The sequence below is a fragment of the Liolophura sinensis genome, chromosome 11 (genome assembly GCF_032854445.1).
Source record: "Liolophura sinensis isolate JHLJ2023 chromosome 11, CUHK_Ljap_v2, whole genome shotgun sequence".
Classification (NCBI taxonomy): domain Eukaryota; kingdom Metazoa; phylum Mollusca; class Polyplacophora; order Chitonida; family Chitonidae; genus Liolophura; species Liolophura sinensis.
The window spans coordinates 1,442,194-1,463,733 of NC_088305.1; the positions used below are offsets into that span (position 1 = coordinate 1,442,194).

The following is a 21,540-nucleotide window of genomic DNA, read 5'->3' on the forward strand; positions in this document are numbered from 1 at the left end:
GAACAGGCAGACTTTATATCAGATACAATTTGCCACGTGGAACACGCAGACTTTATATCAGGTACAATTTGCCACAGGGAACACGCAGACTATATCAGATACAATTTGCCACGTGAAACATGCAGACTTCATATCATGTACAATTTGCCACGTGGAACACGCAGACTCTATATCAGGTACAATTTGCCACTTGGAACATGCACACTTCTGCACTTCTCTATTCAAATAACTAAGGCACATACATCTTGTATACTCATTTTTAACATTTGCATTTGAATAGTCCTTAAAACAAAGTATTTGAAGCAAAACATATGGTTGTGACATCAATTAGCCAGTGGATTTTAATGACGAAGTTGTAAATAAATCTGTGGTATGATGTGCTGGGCTTTTTGATATATATTATCACGTATGTTGTGTTTGTATAGTGATACATGCTGCAATGAGGCTCGGTGGAGTTATGCATGTTGTATCTATGATGCCATGATCATAATAGTTAGGGAGAAAGGTGTACAGTTATAGATTGTTTCAGATATTAACCGTGGTCAAATGATTAATGCATGTATATTTGTGAAGCATGTACATGGTACTGTAAGGATGTCGGGAAGCTCTTCAAAGGTTCTGCTCGGTGTTATCAGAGTATAATGCAAATTTGGGCACATTATCTGTAGACATGAAAGACGGCAAGTTTCAAGAGAGTTTAAGGTGATCGAGTGATTAACCTGTCGGTAATCCATTGTTTGATGATGAAGACCAGTCGGCGTTTTAATGCTCTTTACCTGTCGTATGCCCATTGATCCCCAGTGGAGATAACAAATATTGAGATAATAAATTGATTACAATGTTTTGTGGGCCCAGTAAAATAGTCATAAAAATTTGTAGGCACAATACATGTTTCAGTATTATCGCGCCACCCTAGAACATATTGCATTAACAAGGTTTTAATTGAAAATAGTAAATAGCTCTGTATGTGAATAACCCAGATTTTAAAACTATGGACAGATTAAATTCACGTGTACACCCCGCATGCAAATCCTTTTAAAAAGTTTTGTGGTTATTTTTTTGTTGTCCTATTAATGACCAGAATTACCACATTTAATGTTGACTGAACCTGGTGTGTGTCTCTCAGCTAATATCAGTTGTACAGGTTCATTGTAAGCTCAGTGGACAGATTTACCTGTAGCTGGGCTGCAGACTGGAATTAAGCCGAGACATTTCACACCTGATCAGACACCTGTTCATACGGATTTATACTGGGTATAGCTTTTTTAAAAACAGATTGTGTGATTGTGACCACTGAGGACACTATGCCTGCTCAAAAAGTCAAAAAAGGTAAGCTTAATTCACAGGAAATGAAGCATTTGTATTTATGAATCTTTTATTTATAAATCGACTTTTTTATAATTAACATTGGGTGTGTAATTTGCATGCATGTATGTGATGTATAGTGAAAAGTTGGCTTTCTTGTGACGGGTACTACAGGTCTTATGATGGGTGCTACATGTCTTAGGACGGGTGCTACAGCTCTTGTGATGGGTGCTACATGTCTTGTGATGGGTGCTACAGGTCTTGTGATGGGTGCTACAGGTCTTGTGATGGGTGCTACATGTCTTAGGATGGGTACTGCAGGTCTTGTGATGGGTGCTACATGTCTTAGGACGGGTGCTACAGGTCTTGTGATGGGTGCTACATGTCTTAGGATGGGTGCTACATGTCTTAGGATGGGTACTACAGATCTTGTGACAGATGCTACTGGTCTTGTGATGTGACAGATGCTACTGACCTTGTGATGTCTTGTGATGGGTGCTACAGGTCTTGTGATGGGTGCTACAGATCTTGTGATGGGTGCTACAGGTCTTGTGATGGGTGCTACAGATCTTGTGATGGGTACTACAGATTTTGTGACGGGTGCTACAGGTCTTGTGATGTCTTGTGATGGGTACTACAGATTTTGTGACGGGTGCTACAGGTCTTGTGATGTCTTGTGATGGGTACTACAGGTCTTGTGATGGGTACTACAGGTCTTGTGATGGGTACTACAGATCTTGTGACAGATGCTACTGGTCTTGTGATGTGACAGATGCTACTGGCCTTGTGATGTCTTGTGATGGGTGCTACAGGTCTTGTGATGGGTGCTACAGATCTTGTGATGGGTACTACAGATTTTGTGACGGGTGCTACAGGTCTTGTGATGTCTTGTGATGGGTACTACAGATTTTGTGACGGGTGCTACAGGTCTTGTGATGTCTTGTGATGGGTACTACAGGTCTTGTGATGGGTACTACAGGTCTTGTGATGGGTGCTACATGTCTTAGGATGGGTGCTACATGTCTTAGGACGGGTGCTACAGGTCTTGTGACGGGTGCTACATGTCTTAGGATGGGTACTACAGGTCTTGTGATGGGTACTACAGATCTTGTGACGGGTACTACAGGTCTTGTGATGGGTGCTACAGGTCTTGTGACGGGTACTACAGGTCTTGTGATGGGTGCTACAGGTCTTGTGATGGGTGCTACAGATCTTGTGATGGGTGCTACAGGTCTTGTGATGGGTGCTACAGATCTTGTGATGGGTGCTACAGGTCTTGTGATGGGTGCTACAGGTCTTGTGATGGGTGCTACATGTCTTAGGATGGGTACTACAGATCTTGTGATGGGTACTACAGGTCTTGTGACGGGTACTACAGATCTTGTGACGGGTGCTACATGCTTCAAATTGTGCCATTTAAGTTTATTTTAAAAGCTAAAGAAGACATCCATAGAGCAGATTTATAGATCAAATGACCTTGTTTCAATGAACAGCATGAATCTACCTTATTTTTAAATAATATCTTCATTTTGGGTGATCATGTTGGTTGCCTGAACTGTTGTAGTCTGCCACCCTGTGTGTGAACGTTTGTTGTGCCATAATATATGTACCTGAGTGTCGTCTGACAATTAGTGTACCTGTACAGTCATCCTTGTATCATTACAGTCTGCCACTGTGTCTTTCCCACCTTGTGTGTGAATGTTTGTTATGCCATAATATGTGTACCTGAGTGTCGTCTGACAATTACGGTGTACCTGTACAGTCATCCTTGTATCATTACAGTCTGCCACTGTGTCTTTCCCACCTTTTGTGTGAATGTTTGTTATGCCATAATATACATGTATGTACCTGAGTGTCATCTGACAATTACAGTGTACCTGTACAGTCATCCTTGTATCATTACAGTCTGCCACTGTGTCTTTCCCACCTTTTGTGTGAATGTTTGTTATGCCATAATATACATGTATGTACCTGAGTGTCATCTGACAATTACGGTGTACCTGTACAGTCATCCTTGTATCATTACAGTCTGCCACTGTGTCTTTCCCACCTTGTGTGTGAATGTTTGTTATGCCATAATATATGTACCTGAGTGTCGTCTGACAATTACGGTGTACCTGTACAGTCATCCTTGTATCATTACAGTCTGCCACTGTGTCTTTCCCACCTTGTGTGTGAATGTTTGTTATGCCATAATATATGTACCTGAGAGTCATCTCACAATTACAGTGTACCTGTACAGTCATCCTTGTATCATTACAGTCTGCCACTGTGTCTTTCCCACCTTGTGTGTGAATGTTTGTTATGCCATAATATGTGTACCTGAGTGTCGTTTGACAATTACAGTGTACCTGTACAATCATCCTTGTATCATTACAGTCTGCCACTTTGTCTTCCTCACCCTGTGTGTGAATGTTTGTTATGCCATAATAACTGTGCAGTCATCCTTGAAAAATTTTTTGTTAGGCTTAACACTAGCCCAGAAGAAATAGGGTCAGCAGGTATTGAAATGCTGGCTAATGAAAGTCGTAGGGATGTCAAAGAAATGAACATTTAAAGAAACTCCATCAGAAGGCTAAAGAAAAACTTTAGAGTATGGCCCATTATTGGAGGATAGGTTGGGCTCCCCCACCCCCCAAGCATATTCTTTATAATGACATAGTTGTGCCTATAACTAATAAATGGCTCGGGTGTTCATATCGAAGTTGGTGTGAAGTTTTTAGTCACTGACTAAACAGAGTGCGACGTGCTGAAATCGCGCGAAATCCAAGGGTTTAGCGAATAGGAGCACTTAATGCATTAGGAATACCAATAACTTTACATTATGTTAGAATGGATCTGATTATTGTTTATATTCATGCTTAACAAGTCATTTCTGCTTTAAAATTCATCACAACTTTAGAAGACACATGAAAGGAAGGCAGGTTAACATTCCAATATCAATTCATAATTACTGAGTACGCTTAAACTGAGTCAAACCGAGAAATTCAGTGTGCCTGTATAGCAACATGCCTTTCTACAATCTGTTGTCCCTGCTTCCAAAACCCTGTGGCTCTCGTCAAATTTCCTAGAAAGCTGAATACAGCTTATTGCAATCTTCTACATATTTGTGGCTGTCAGATTTGCTTGTGCGGAGCAATCTGTTCTTTTCATATACTGGTATCATTAAACCTGATCGAATACACATAGGTACTGTATGTTTTTCTTACTTGAAAACTGTTCTAAAAACTTGTCTTTACTGTCTTGTTTACATTTAAATTTCCGACTAATGATGGATAGTTTCCTTTAATGCCACCACCAAGGCCTAAATCAGTCAATACAGTCTACGTGTAGAAAGCAAATCATGAATTTCTTTTTGAAGGGAGAACTCAGACTGATGTATGTCGTCCAACTATAAAAATTGCACTGAAGGTAATGAGATGTTCAGAATGCAGACTAAATGCGTTCTGAATTGCGAATTGCAACAAGTAATATTTTTATGGTGCTGTTAATATTTACAGTAAATTCTGATTTGCTTCTTATGGCATGGGCAGACAGAACAGAACAGAAGATGTGGTCTGGGACAGATTATTCTTATGCCATGGGCAGACAGAACAGGACAGTAGATGTGGTCTGGGACAGATAATTTTTATGCCATGGGCAGACAGAACAGGACAGACCATGTGATCTGTGACAGGTTATTCTTATGCCACGGACAGACAGAGCAGGACAGAAGATGTGGTCTGGGACAGGTTATTCTTATGCCATGAGCAGACAGAACAGGACAGACCATGTGATCTGTGACAAATTATTCTTATGGCCTGGGCAGACAGAACAAGACAGACCATGTGATCTGTGACAGGTTATTCTTATGCCATGGGCAGACAGAACAAGACAGACCATGTGATCTGTGACAGGTTATTCTTATGCCATGGGCAGACAGAACAAGACAGACCATGTGATCTGTGACAGGTTATTCTTATGCCATGGGCAGACAGAACAGGAAAGACCATGACAGGTTATTCTTATGCCATGGGCAGACAGAACAAGACAGACGATGTGATCTGTGACAGGTTATTCTTATGCCATGGGCAGACAAAGCAGGGCAGACCATGGGATTTGTGACAGGTTATTCTTATGCCATGGGCAGACAGAACAAGACAGACCATGTGATCTGTGACAGATTATTCTTATGCCATGGGCAGACAAAACAGGGCAGACCATGTGATCTGTGACAGGTTATTCTTATGCCATGGGCAGACAGAACAGGGCAGACCATGTGATCTGTGACAGGTTATTCTTATGACATGGGCAGACAGAACAGACCAGACCATGTGATCTGTGACAGGTTATTCTTATGCCATGGGCAGACAAAACAGGGCAGACCATGTGATCTGTGACAAATTATTCTTATGCCATGGGCAGACAGAACAGACCAGACCATGTGATCTGTGACAGGTTATTCTTATGACATGGGCAGACAGAACAGGGCAGACCATGTGATCTGTGACAGGTTATTCTTATGCCATGGGCAGACAGAACAGACCAGACCATGTGATCTGTGACTGATTATTCTTATGACATGGGCAGACAGAACAGGGCAGACCATGTGATCTGTGACAGGTTATTCTTATGCCATGGGCAGACAGAACAGACCAGACCATGTGATCTGTGACAGGTTATTCTTATGACATGGGCAGACAGAACAGGGCAGACCATGTGATCTGTGACAGGTTATTCTTATGACATGGGCAGACAGAACAGGGCAGACCATGTGATCTGTGACAGGTTATTCTTATGCCATGGGCAGACAGAACAGACCAGACCATGTGATCTGTGACAGGTTATTCTTATGACATGGGCAGACAGAACAGACCAGACCATGTGATCTGTGACAGGTTATTCTTATGCCATGGGCAGACAGAACAGACCAGACCATGTGATCTGTGACTGATTAAATGTTATTGAAGGTATTAAAGCAGCAAATGATTACATTTAGATTTATTTGTACCTTTATTTACATTGGTACACTCACTGTTGAAATAAACAATGGTTTCCTTTAATGACACCAGCCAGGCCTGAATGAGGTAATACTTAAAATTTTGCACTTAATTGTACTAATTGTGGTGGGAGCTACTTATTGTGATGTAGCACTTGTCATGCTAATTAGCCATTTTAATTAACAAAAATTAGAAAAATAACTCCATAGTGTTAATGTTTTCTGCATGTTGACATAAGAAAACAAAGAGAAATATTTTCATATATGTCTGTTTTTTATGAAATTAAAAAAATTTATCGAAATTGAGACAGGTGCTACATAATAATTTAGAAATTTTAATTATAAAATTCAAAAACTAAACTGAAATTCATTCAATTTTTCTGTATATTTTCAAAACACTTGACCAAGGAGACTGAAAACAGATAAACAAATGTTTGGAAATACATGTATACGCACAAGTGTCAAATATCTGGTGTTTGAATTTTAAGGAATTTCTTGAAAACAGTACTCCCATAATCAGTTCTCATAGGTGGCGCCACTTTTGAATTATTTTTAGAACATTCCTGGATCAGTTAAGTGAACTTCAGTATGCAATTTATGCCAATTTAAGAATTAGCAGAAGTGAACAAGTCACATGGAAATGACCACATATAGGTATCACCTACAGAACAAATCACCCATCAGTGTACATCTACAGTGTAAGTAATATGCTTTCTTTTCATTAATTCTAAAATTATTGTATTTTTATATCCATGGAAGAGCTGTTTACTAAGAAATGTACGTAGCTCTGCATGTATGCACCAGGTGGATGTATAAACATAATGTGACTGTGCGATGTCACCTATTATAGGGCATAAAATTACTGTCAGTAATTTGATGGTAGGCCTGCATCAAAAATGTACAAAGATGGTCGCCTTTTTGATAAAATGTTCCATCATGTTGCAGGTGTTGCTCTTAAAATCAAAAAAGATTGCAGGGCAGAAGAATTTATAAAAGTAGGAAGCATTAATGGTTTCTGAGACTGGAGACAGACATCTTAAATACAAGCACATACTGTTATTTAATTACTCTATGTCTAGCGTGCACATTTACATTAGGGAGATTTTATAGCCATGAAGCTGCATGTTTAATTACTCCACAAATTTCACACATTGCAGGTTTTTATGGGGCAAAGGCCACAGGAAGCGTGGTAGCTAGGGGAGGAGGGTGCTCTGTGTATATGGGGGTTCAGTGATCATAAGGGATTGGCTGAGCTATAGCAGGGGTGCTGGTGTCAAGGGGCTAGTGTGTTATGATTCAGCTGCCACAATGATGCTGCTGACAAGCATACACGCACCTACATCTACATGTCATCACGTCATATTTCAATATACTAAGCCCTGTTTGACAGTGTTCTGAATTTGTGTAGGTTGAATTGACCGACACCAGATGTGTTGGGACGAAAAAAAAAAAAGAAAACAGAAAGAATTTCACATGACATTTAGAAATCCAGCAGTAAACTCATAATCGCTGTGTTATGTTCCTAGCCGAGGATAGGCAGTTTACATACTTACAGGTAGGCCTATATCCAACTTTATACAGAGCGTAATAGATGTGTCTGTAATCATTAGTACAAACAAGGTCTCCTGTATGTATGATTTCTAATTTCTGATTAAGATATACATGGACTTATTTAACACATGAAAATTAATTTTATTGGCAGGGAAAAAAAATTTGTTTTACATGTAAAATGTTTGCTTTTGTGTGCTTTTTAATTTCTTAATTTAATTCAGATTTTAATATTGTACTTTACAAGTCATCCTTACAATCTAAATGTACAGTATTAAATCTCCATGGAAACGTCATATATAATTTGTATTTAGAGTTTACCACAACTTTCAAGGATTCATTAGAGCTATATTAACTGCATGTAGGGGGCCTCCGTGGCTTAGGGGCTTAGCACGCCCGCAGGGTACAACGACCCAGAAGCCTCCCACCAATACAGCCACTGTGAGTTCAAGTTCAGCTCATGGTGTCTTCCTCTCCATATGTGGAAAGGTACTACCTGTTGGTGGTCATGAGTTTCCCCTACGCTATACCACCCAGCTGAATGCTTGCTGTTGTCATCTTAGTGAAATATACTTGAGAACCAGTCAAATAAATAAATAAATAAATAAATAAATGCCGGCACATACATGTACGTCAGACCCTCCAAAAAAGGCCCAAAATTTTAGTTGGATTTTTGTGAATTCTTTTTTTATTATAAATTTGGTAATTTTGTTTAAAATTTACCTCTTTTTCAATCATAAGCCAGATAAGCTTGGATCTAACAGATAGAAGGTTGAATACAGGGTTCAAATCCAGTTCTCGCTGGGTCATAATTGCCTGTACCACTTCTCATTCTTTTCCCCGTAGAATCTAATACAGGTATACATAGGGGCCTACATTGTACATGTAGACTAGTGTACTCAGTAAAGTCACTGTACAATCACGCATGCCTCTAAGCCTACCCCTATTCTTCAGTCTTTTCAACTGCCTCAGTGCGACCAATATTTTGAGGCATTCCGAAATAACTATATGGGTGTACAGAACTAACACTTTCACGAAGCTTGCACCTTCAATGCCACAAACAAGTCATTTTGGCTTCATTTTCAAAAATTCTACTGAAAGTCATTCAGATGTCGAAAAAGTTAAAGATTTACAGTATCAAGTACTACATCTTAATTTCAGCAGAAAAGCTAGGTTTAAATTACAGGTACAGGTAGATCATTCAGGAGGTGGAAATGTGACACTAGTAAATGTATTGTGCCTGTAAACTTCCAGCTCTGTTTACCTGTATAACTGATATAGCAGGGATAACGTTTTTAACCGGCCTCACCCTGGATCTGTGTATGTACAGTGTACGTATAGGGAGTTGTCATGCAAAATTCAGGGTCATGCATGCATTGCCTTAACTCAAGGATTCAAATCAAGGAGCCAAGTCCAGATGTTGCAAATAATTCAAGGTGTGCATATACACTGGACTATGATTTTGTATGGAGGCGTCGTGGAAACCTCACATTGCTAAAATCAGTATTCAGCCCAACTCTACTGTGGATCAGCATTTTACATTGTTCATGGAAGATTAAGGTGTCTGTTAGCTTGTCTGTAGAGTGGATCAGAATATTAGACCTTCTGTAGCACACAGCTGCATGTTGAACTGACGTTGGGTTACCTGTCTATGTATGTATGTATGTATGTATACGCGTGCAGGCTATAGGCTTCACAAACTGCTGACAGGGCTCTGTCAGCTTACCAAAGTGTGCAGTTTCATTGGTGATCTTTCCTGGGGTTTCCAGGAATGCCAGATGTAAATATTAAGATGTCTGGCTTTGGGTTATAGGCCTATACATATACATCTTGTGGACATACTTCATCGTACATCTGGATTGGTTACCTGTGATGGATTGGATGGATTGGATGGATTGGTTACCTGTTATGGATTGGTTACCTGTGATGGATTGGTTACCGGTGATGGATTGGTTACCTGTAATGTGGTTTCATGGTTATTATTAAACTCCTGCATATCAGCATATAACTTTATTTCAAGACTGTGACTTCAAAGACTATGAGATCAAGAGATAAATAATTAGACTACACGGACTCAAAGGTGACTTTGGACGCGGGTTAATTCCGTGGTGTGTATTATGCGGCCTGTGGACATAAGGATACAGACCATGAACATGGGCATGTGTAGGACAGCACATGCATGCCGATTCACAACTGTGACATTAATGGCTGTACTCAGGACTGGGAGTTAATTAACCCTTGTCCCTGAGCCCCATAACATTTCAAATCTACTGTTACATGTATATTAAGAGCCACTGTACTTGCATTGAAAAATGTATACCCTGGACTGAAGGACCACATACAGGGACATCTGCATACTGTGAGAATATACATGTATAAATAGACATAGTCACCAAAATCTTTGTAAACAAACTCGGAATACAGGTGTGCGTGTTATGACCATGGAGTCTGTGACAGAAGAACCTCCGAGGGCTTTGGTCAGTCTGACAGCTGGTACGTCCGTTAATTCATGTTTGTACTACTTTATCAGTATACAATTTATTTATTACTGGAGGTTAACGAAATATTTCATTTTATGATGACAGACAGTGTTTTGGTGGGAGAAACCCACAACCACCCGCAGGTAGCTCGCAGACCAGCATGAGCTGGACTGGAACTCACAGCGATCACATTGATGGGTCAACTGCATCAGCATTCTAACCACTAAGCCATGGAGGCCCCATATATACATGTATTTATATATATATATATATATATATATATATATATATATATATATATGAACAAGTTTCTGTATTATTTTGTTGTACAAAGGAACTTGAAGCACCTCACCTGGTAGTAAGTATGAACAATTATAAAGCTATAAGGAACTGGAAAATAATGTTGAACAATAATGTTGCCTCTTAGAATCCTGTTAGCTGGTGTTTTGACTTTCTCTTCGACTTATGCAGATTGTCCACAGAGGTTTGTATGAGAGACCATATCAGTGTACACAATATTACTGTATTATTGTCCATCAGCTGGTATTCTGACCTTCTCTGGGCAGATTGTCCATGGAGGATTATATGAGAGACCATATCTGTGGACACAGTATTACTGTATTATTGTCCATCAGGTGGTATTCTGACCTTCTCTGGGCAGATTGTCCATGGAGGATTATATGAGAGACCATATCAGTGTACATAGTATTACTGTATTATTGTCCATCAGGTGGTATTCTGACCTTCTCTGGGCAGATTGTCTATGGAGGATTATATGATAGACCATATCTGTGTACACAGTATTACTGTATTATTGTCCATCAGCTGGTATTCTGACCTTCCCTGGGCAGATTGTCCATGGAGGATTATATGATAGACCATATCTGTGGACACAGTATTACTGTATTATTGTCCATCAGGTGGTATTCTGACCTTCTCTGGGCAGATTGTCCATGGAGGATTATATGACAGACCATATCAGTGTACATAGTATTACTGTATTATTGTCCATCAGGTGGTATTCTGACCTTCTCTGGGCAGATTGTCCATGGAGGATTATATGAGAGACCATATCAGTGTACATAGTATTACTGTATTATTGTCCATCAGGTGGTATTCTGACCTTCTCTGGGCAGATTGTCTATGGAGGATTATATGATAGACCATATCAGTGTACTCAATATTACTGTATTATTGTCCATCAGCTGGTATTCTGACCTTCTCTGGGCAGATTGTCCAGGGAGGATTATATGATAGACCATATCTGTGGACACAGTATTACTGTATTATTGTCCATCAGCTGGTATTCTGATCTTCTCTGGGCAGATTGTCCATGGAGGATTATATGATAGACCATATCAGTGTACACAGTATTACTGTATTATTGTCCATCAGCTGGTATTCTGACCTTCCCTGGGCAGATTGTCCATGGAGGATTATATGATAGACCATATCTGTGGACACAGTATTACTGTATTATTGTCCATCAGCTGGTATTCTGACCTTCTCTGGGCAGATTGTCCATGGAGGATTATATGAGAGACCATATCTGTGGACACAGTATTACTGTATTATTATCCATCAGCTGGTATTCTGACCTTCTCTGGGCAGATTGTCCAGGGAGGATTATATGAGAGACCATATCAGTGTACACAGTATTACTGTATTATTTTTCCATCAGCTGGTATTCTGACCTTCTCTGGGCAGATTGTCTATGGAGGATTATATGATAGACCATATCTGTGGACACAGTATTACTGTATTATTGTCCATCAGGTGGTATTCTGACCTTCTCTGGGCAGATTGTCCATGGAGGATTATATGAGAGACCATATCAATGTACACAGTATTACTGTATTATTGTCCATCAGCTGGTATTCTGACCTTCTCTGGGCAGATTGTCCATGGAGGATTATATGAGAGACCATATCTGTGGACACAGTATTACTGTATTATTGTCCATCAGCTGGTATTCTGACCTTCTCTGGGCAGATTGTCCATGGAGGATTATATGAGAGACCATATCTGTGGACACAGTATTACTGTATTATTGTCCATCAGCTGGTATTCTGACCTTCTCTGGGCAGATTGTCCATGGAGGATTATATGAGAGACCATATCTGTGGACACAGTATTACTGTATTATTGTCCATCAGCTGGTATTCTGACCTTCTCTGGGCAGATTGTCCATGGAGGATTATATGAGAGACCATATCAATGTACACAGCATTACTGTATTATTGTCCATCAGCTGGTATTCTGACCTTCTCTGGGCAGATTGTCCATGGAGGATTATATGAGAGACCATATCTGTGGACACAGTATTACTGTATTATTGTCCATCAGCTGGTATTCTGACCTTCTCTGGGCAGATTGTCCATGGAGGATTATATGAGAGACCATATCTGTGGACACAGTATTACTGTATTATTGTCCATCAGCTGGTATTCTGACCTTCTCTGGGCAGATTGTCCATGGAGGATTATATGAGAGACCATATCTGTGGACACAGTATTACTGTATTATTGTCCATCAGCTGGTATTCTGACCTTCTCTGGGCAGATTGTCCATGGAGGATTATATGAGAGACCATATCTGTGTACACAGTATTACTGTATTATTGTCCATCAGCTGGTATTCTGACCTTCTCTGGGCAGATTGTCCATGGAGGATTATATGAGAGACCATATCTGTGTACACAGTATTACTGTATTATTGTCCATCAGCTGGTATTCTGACCTTCTCTGGGCAGATTGTCCATGGAGGATTATATGACAAACCATATCTGTGTACATAGTATTACTGTATTATTGTCCATCAGGTGGTATTCTGACCTCCTCTGGGCAGATTGTCCATGGAGGATTATATGAGAGACCATATCTGTGTACACAGTATTACTGTATTATTGTCCATTAGGTGGTATTCTGACCTTCTCTGGGCAGATTGTCCATGGAGGATTATATGACAGACCATATCTGTGTACACAGTATTACTGTATTATTGTCCATCAGCTGGTATTCTGACCTTCTCTGGGCAGATTGTCCATGGAGGATTATATGAGAGACCATATCTGTGTACACAGTATTACTGTATTATTGTCCATCAGCTGGTATTCTGACCTTCTCTGGGCAGATTGTCCATGGAGGATTATATGAGAGACCATATCTGTGGACACAGTATTACTGTATTATTGACCATCAGCTGGTATTCTGACCTTCCCTGGGCAGGTTGTCACTGGAGGATTATATGATAGACCATATCTGTGGACACAGTATTACTGTATTATTGACCATCAGCTGGTATTCTGACCTTCCCTGGGCAGGTTGTCACTGGAGGATTATATGATAGACCATATCTGTGGACACAGTATTACTGTATTATTGTCCATCAGCTGGCATTCTGACCTTCTCTGGGCAGATTGTCCCTGGAGGATTATATGAGAGACCATATCTGTGTACACAGTATTACTGTATTATTGTCCATCAGCTGGTATTCTGACCTTCCCTGGGCAGATTGTCCATGGAGGATTATATGAGAGACCATATCTGTGGACACAGTATTACTGTATTATTGTCCATCAGCTGGTATTCTGACCTTCCCTGGGCAGATTGTCCATGGAGGATTATATGAGAGACCATATCTGTGTACACAGTATTACTGTATTATTGTCCATCAGCTGGTATTCTGACCTTCCCTGGGCAGATTGTCCATGGAGGATTATATGAGAGACCATATCTGTGGACACAATATTACTGTATTTTTAGTGGCAGATAGACATGGGGAAGAATTCCAGGCCAATGATTACATAGCCTGTGATAGATGTACCAGGCAAATTTTTGGCAACAGTATATGATATCTGCAGCTGTTCTGTCTTGAACCAGTGATATTTACCCCAGCCTGCTTGTAACCCGAGGTACACCAGTGGATGTTCCATGTGTACACATAATGTAATAATGTGTATACAGTGTATACCCTGGTGTACCATTTGCGTGTTACAACACCTGAGTAGCTCTGTACAGCCTCTGTGAATGCATGTATGTGCTGAGGTATTATATTTGTGTATCTGCATGGGTGTGTATAAGTTGTTCCTGTTAGAAGACATCCTAGCACAGGATGGGATTATAGTTCATGTGTTGGTCTTGTATGCATATGTAAACAGGATGGTTTAATTATGGCTCTGAAGTGAGTGGCACACACTGACAGACTGCCGCTGCACAGTATTGCAATCAGTGATCGGGATGTAGCGCATTGGTAACTAGATGGTTACATGAATGTTTGGCTACAAACACTCATTACTGACCACTTAAAGAAATATATGTAACCATGCAACCAGTTGCCAGCAGGTATCATTGGATGTGGAACTGTTCAGTATTACACCAATTTGTGCATGCTAGTTTAATTATTAGTGATGTGAGAATGATTGGTTTAATACCAACCAACGCCTAACCGTACATGGTTTAATACCAACCAACGCCTAACCGTACCTGGTTTATTACCAACCAACGCCTAACCGTACATGGTTTATTACCATCCAACGCCTAACCGTACATGGTTTAATACCAGCCAACGCCTAGCCGTACATGGTTTAATACCAGCCAACGCCTAGCCGTACATGGTTTAATACCAGCCAACGCCTAACCGTACATGGTTTAATACCAACCAACGCCTAACCGTACATGGTTTAATACCAGCCAACGCCTAGCCATACATGGTTTAATACCAGCCAACGCCTAGCCGTACATGGTTTAATACCAGCCAACGCCTAGCCATAAATGGTTTATTACCAGCCAACGCCTAACCGTACATGGTTTATTACCAACCAATGCCTAACCGCACATGGTTTATTACTAGCCAACGCCTAACCGTACATGGTTTAATACCAACCAACGCCTAACCGTACATGGTTTAATACCAACCAATGCCTAACCGCACATGGTTTAATACCAACCAACGCCTAACCGTACATGAAACTCTAACTCAAATAAGTATGTACATGGAGATGTAACCATACTGCCTCGCTTGGCACTCAGCACTGAGAGGTTTGAGCAAGGAAACAGGGCTGGTTGGCCCGGTGTCAGTATAACGTGGGATGTCATGCCTGGTGTCTTTGGCATAATAGCACTTTTGCCTGCCACAAGGAAACACAGCATATTGACTGCTCGTCGTCATTTGACAGAAAACGTGTTCACTGTGATGTACTTACCTTTACATGTTTTTACCTGTACACGTACCTACCTTTACATGTTTTTACCTGTACACGTACTTACCTGTATGCGTACGTACCTGTACACTTACGTACCTTTATGCGTACTTACCTGTACTCGTACATACCTGTACACTTTTGTCCCTTTATGCATACTTACCTGTACACGTACGTACCTGTACACTTACGTACCTGTACGCGTACTTACCAGTACTTATATACAGATGGTACTACAAGAACTGGCCAAGCTTGTAGGAAGCTCAAGTTATCAAGTTATGATGGCTATATATATATATATACATATATATATATATATATATATATATATATATATATATATCTATATATATATATTTAACATTTACTCCTCATCTACAGTACATGTACATGTAGACAGCACCTACAGTGTGTATTGTTCTCATGCCCGGTTCTTTTTAAACTGTTGTCTTGTTCCGACTTTGCTGCATGTTCAGGTTTTCAGATTGTTCTGGGATATACATGTTTACATCATATTGGAGAATAAAGGAGAATAATGTAGTCTTCAGTGTACTTAAACAGCCACAAACTCTCGCCAATTCATGGTGCCTCCTTTATTTGTATATGTGGACATGTTTGATGTTATTTCATTGAATAGATATTCAAAACGTCATGTACAACTGGTCTCTGTTATTGTTGACAGAAGAAAACAGCTTGGAGATGAGCGCCTCTGGTGAGCACGAGGTCCGAGTGGAACAAGAAGACATCGATGCCGCTCTAAACAAGGAGATCGACACTTACTATGAAGATCAGTTGGTGGATATTCCAGACGCGGACAATGTGAGTAAATCTTCTACGATGAACGGATTAATCTCTCTGTTAAATATAATCAATTAAGTCAGATTCACATGCATGGTATCCTAATTCTAAAGAGCAACTTTCAGAGCAGTTTTCGTGTATGTTTTAATTGGAATATCCGGACATTTTGTACAGGATTGGGTTGGCCAATGTAAGGGCTTTCACATATGGTATGAGGTAGTCAGTCTACACAACTAGCCTTCGGAATATGCATGAGTGAACACCTTGCAGACATGCAATAAGGTGGAAGAATTACACTTAAAACAGACCTGATACTGTCAATTAACACAGCTAAACTGGAATTAAAAGAGTTCTTAAACCCTTCTTTAGTTCACACAGCTGAAATCTTGGTGCGAAGCAAGAATAAATGATAAAGTCTGTACAAGTAGCAGCTATTAGATGAGACTTCAGTGAGTTTGTGGTTCTAAGTGGGTGGTGCAGTATGCATAGTAGTTTAATCTGGCTTGCTCAAAAAAGTTTTCAAAAATTTAAGATAATTTTGTAAAATTTATATAATTTTTATATAAGTGTTGACATTTTAAGGTTTTGTTAATCTTTAATCTAAGGTTTTTTGTAAGTCTTAATGTTAACATGCTTGTGAAAGTGCATTGACACACCAAACAGTAGTTTTGCATACATTGTGCATGTACACTGCATGCAGCGTGAGATGTATTGGATATCTCAGAATTTTGCTTGTTTTCCTCTCAGTTTTATCACTAGTGCATAAAGTTAATTTGCTTTTTTTATATCTTTTGATCTTAGCTCTCTCTCTATTATTGGTGGTTGACACGGTTATTGGACACACAGATATGATATCACTTCAGTGATGGTCAACACTTTAAAATGTGAACAGCCCATCCATTGAAACATTATCATAAAACAATTGACAAGAAATGACTATCATCCATCCAGTACTAAACTATTAAATGTAAGATTAAATAGCCCTTCTCATATTCCCATGACTTCACTGACATGACTGTGACCAGGACCCTATTGCTAGCTTTCAGACAGATAGACTTCAGACAGGGTTCAGTCTTAAAAATTGTTGGATAATCCATGAATTATTCCATAATTCTATAAATTTTCCCATGAAATATTCCATAATCCTCTGGCTGCGATAACCCATGGGTTATTTCATAATTCTGTGCAGTTCCTTCTTGGAATATTCCATAATGACCTGGGATAATCCATGGACTATGCCATAATCCTTTGCATTTCCTCAGTTGGAATATTCCATAATCCAGTGGGATAATCCATGGATTATTCTATAATCCTCTGTAGATCCTCCATGAACTATTGTATAATCCAGTGGGATAATGTGTGGATCCATAATCTTGTGCATTTTCTCCATGGACTATGACATAACCCCGTGGGAAAATCTATTTACTATTCCATAACCCTGTTGGAAAATCTATTTACCATTCCATAACCCTGTGGGAAAATCTATTTACTATTCCATAAACCTGTGGGAAAATCTGTTTACTATTCCATAACCCTGTGGGAAAATCTATTTACTATTCCATAACCCTGTGGGAAAATCTATTTACTATTCCATAACCCTGTGGGAAAATCTATTTACTATTCCATATCCCTGTGGGAAAACCTAGTTACTATTCCATAACCCTGTGGGAAAATCTATTTACTATTCCATTAATCATAGGCATATGATTAATGTCAATCTGGTATAAAGCACTACATAATAAATATATGATTAATGTCAATCTGGTATGAAGCACTACATAATAGATATATGATTAATTTCAGTCTGGTATAAAGCACTACATAATAGATATATGATTAATTTCAGTCTGGTATAAAGCACTACATAATAGGTATATGATTAATGTCAATCTGGTATAATGCACTACATAATAGATATATGAATAATGTCAATCTGGTATAAAGCACTACATAATAGATATGTGATTAATGTCAGTCTGGTATAAAGCACTACATAATAGATATGTGATTAATGTCAGTCTGGTATAAAGCGCTACATAATAGATATATGATTAATGTCAATCTGGTATAAAGCACTACATAATAGATATATGATTAATGTCAATCTGGTATAAAGCACTGCATAATAGATATATGATTAATGTCAATCTGGTATAAAGCACCACATAATAGGTATATGATTAATGTCAGTCTGGTATAAAGCACTACATAACAGGTATATGATTAATGTCAATCTGGTATAAAGCGCTACATAATAGGCATATGATTAATGTCAATCTGGTATAAAGCACTACATAACAGATATATGAATAATGTCAATCTGGTATAATGCACTACATAATAGATATATGATTAATGTCTGCCTGGTATAAAGCACTACATAATAGGTATATGATTAATGTCAATCTGGTATAAAGCACTACATAACAGATATATGATTAATGTCAATCTGGTATAATGCACTACATAATAGATATATGATTAATGTCAATCTGGTATAAAGCACTACATAATAGATATATGATTAATTTCAGTCTGGTATAAAGCACTACATAATAGGTGTGTGATTAATGTCAATCTGGTATAAAGCACTACATAATGGATATATGATTAGTGTCAATCTGGTATAAAGCACTACATAATAGGTATATGATTAATGTCAATCTGGTATAAAGCACTACATAACAGATATATGATTAATGTCAATCTGGTATAAAGCACTACATAATAGATATATGATTAATTTCTGTCTGGTATAATGCACTACATAATAGGCATATGATTAATGTCAATCTGGTATAAAGCGCTACATAATAGGTATATGATTAATGTCTGCCTGGTATAAAGCACTACATAATAGGTATATGATTAATGTCAATCTGGTATAAAGCGTTACATAATAGGCATATGATTAATGTCAATCTGGTATAAAGCACTACATAACAGATATATGAATAATGTCAATCTGGTATAATGCACTACATAATAGATATATGATTAATGTCTGCCTGGTATAAAGCACTACATAATAGGTATATGATTAATGTCAATCTGGTATAAAGCACTACATAACAGATATATGATTAATGTCAATCTGGTATAATGCACTACATAATAGATATATGATTAATGTCAATCTGGTATAAAGCACTACATAATAGATATATGATTAATTTCTGTCTGGTATAATGCACTACATAATAGGTGTGTGATTAATGTCAATCTGGTATAAAGCACTACATAATGGATATATGATTAGTGTCAATCTGGTATAAAGCACTACATAATAGGTATATGATTAATGTCAATCTGGTATAAAGCACTACATAATAGGTATATGATTAATGTCAATCTGGTATAAAGCATTACATAATAGGCATATGATTAATGTCAATCTGGTATGAAGCACTACATAACAGATATATGAATAATGTCAATCTGGTATAATGCACTACATAATAGATATATGATTAATGTCTGCCTGGTATAAAGCACTACATAATAGGTATATGATTAATGTCAATCTGGTATAAAGCACTACATAACAGATATATGATTAATGTCAATCTGGTATAATGCACTGCATAATAGATATATGATTAATGTCAATCTGGTATAAAGCACTACATAATAGATATATGATTAATTTCTGTCTGGTATAATGCACTACATAATAGGTATATAATTAATGTCAATCTGGTATAAAGCGCTACATAATAGGTATATGATTAATGTCTGCCTGGTATAAAGCACTACATAATAGGTATATGATTAATGTCAATCTGGTATAAAGCGTTACATAATAGGCATATGATTAATGTCAATCTGGTATAAAGCACTACATAACAGATATATGAATAATGTCAATCTGGTATAATGCACTACATAATAGATATATGATTAATGTCTGCCTGGTATAAAGCACTACATAATAGGTATATGATTAATGTCAATCTGGTATAAAGCACTACATAACAGATATATGATTAATGTCAATCTGGTATAATGCACTACATAATAGATATATGATTAATTTCTGTCTGGTATAATGCACTACATAATAGGTGTGTGATTAATGTCAATCTGGTATAAAGCACTACATAATGGATATATGATTAATGTCTGCCTGGTATAAAGCACTACATAATGGATATATGATTAATGTCTGCCTGGTATAAAGCACTACATAATGGATATATTATTAGTGTCAGTCTGGTATAAAGCACTACATAATAGGTATATGATTAATGTCAATCTGGTATAAAGCACTACATAATAGGTATATGATTAATGTCAATCTGGTATAAAGCACTACATAATAGATATATGATTAATGTCAGTCTGGTATAAAGCACTACATAATAGGTAAATGATTAATGTCAATCTGGTATAAAGCAATACATAACAGGTATATGATTAATGTCAATCTGGTATAAAGCACTACATAATAGATATATGATTAATGTCAATCTGGTATAAAGCACTACATAATAGATATATGATTAATTTCTGTCTGGTATAAAGCACTACATAATAGGTATATGATTAATGTCTGCCTGGTATAAAGCACTACATAATAGATATGTGATTAATGTCAGTCTGGTATAAAGCGCTACATAATAGATATATGATTAATGTCAATCTGGTATAAAGCACTACATAATAGATATATGATTAATGTCAATCTGGTATAAAGCACTGCATAATAGATATATGATTAATGTCAATCTGGTATAAAGCACCACATAATAGGTATATGATTAATGTCAGTCTGGTATAAAGCACTACATAACAGGTATATGATTAATGTCAATCTGGTATAAAGCGCTACATAATAGGCATATGATTAATGTCAATCTGGTATAAAGCACTACATAACAGATATATGAATAATGTCAATCTGGTATAATGCACTACATAATAGATATATGATTAATGTCTGCCTGGTATAAAGCACTACATAATAGGTATATGATTAATGTCAATCTGGTATAAAGCACTACATAACAGATATATGATTAATGTCAATCTGGTATAATGCACTACATAATAGATATATGATTAATGTCAATCTGGTATAAAGCACTACATAATAGATATATGATTAATTTCAGTCTGGTATAAAGCACTACATAATAGGTGTGTGATTAATGTCAATCTGGTATAAAGCACTACATAATGGATATATGATTAGTGTCAATCTGGTATAAAGCACTACATAATAGGTATAT

General features: G+C 38.0%; 1 protein-coding gene across 4 annotated transcripts in view; it reads left to right on the forward strand.

The window, feature by feature from the left end:
* Nucleotides 1-21,540, forward strand: part of LOC135477490 (natural resistance-associated macrophage protein 2-like) — a 58,619-nt gene that overhangs the window by 9,493 nt on the left and 27,586 nt on the right. For 3 of the 4 annotated variants that reach the window (XM_064757607.1, XM_064757610.1, XM_064757608.1), the window contains exons 1-2: nucleotides 10,223-10,324; nucleotides 16,194-16,330. In XM_064757607.1, the coding sequence (XP_064613677.1) occupies nucleotides 10,267-10,324; nucleotides 16,194-16,330 (195 nt within the window). In that variant the 5' untranslated portion in view covers nucleotides 10,223-10,266. Of the gene's footprint in view, nucleotides 1-10,222; nucleotides 10,325-16,193; nucleotides 16,331-21,540 lie in introns of those variants that run through there. The other variant, XM_064757609.1, reaches the window with a different exon arrangement.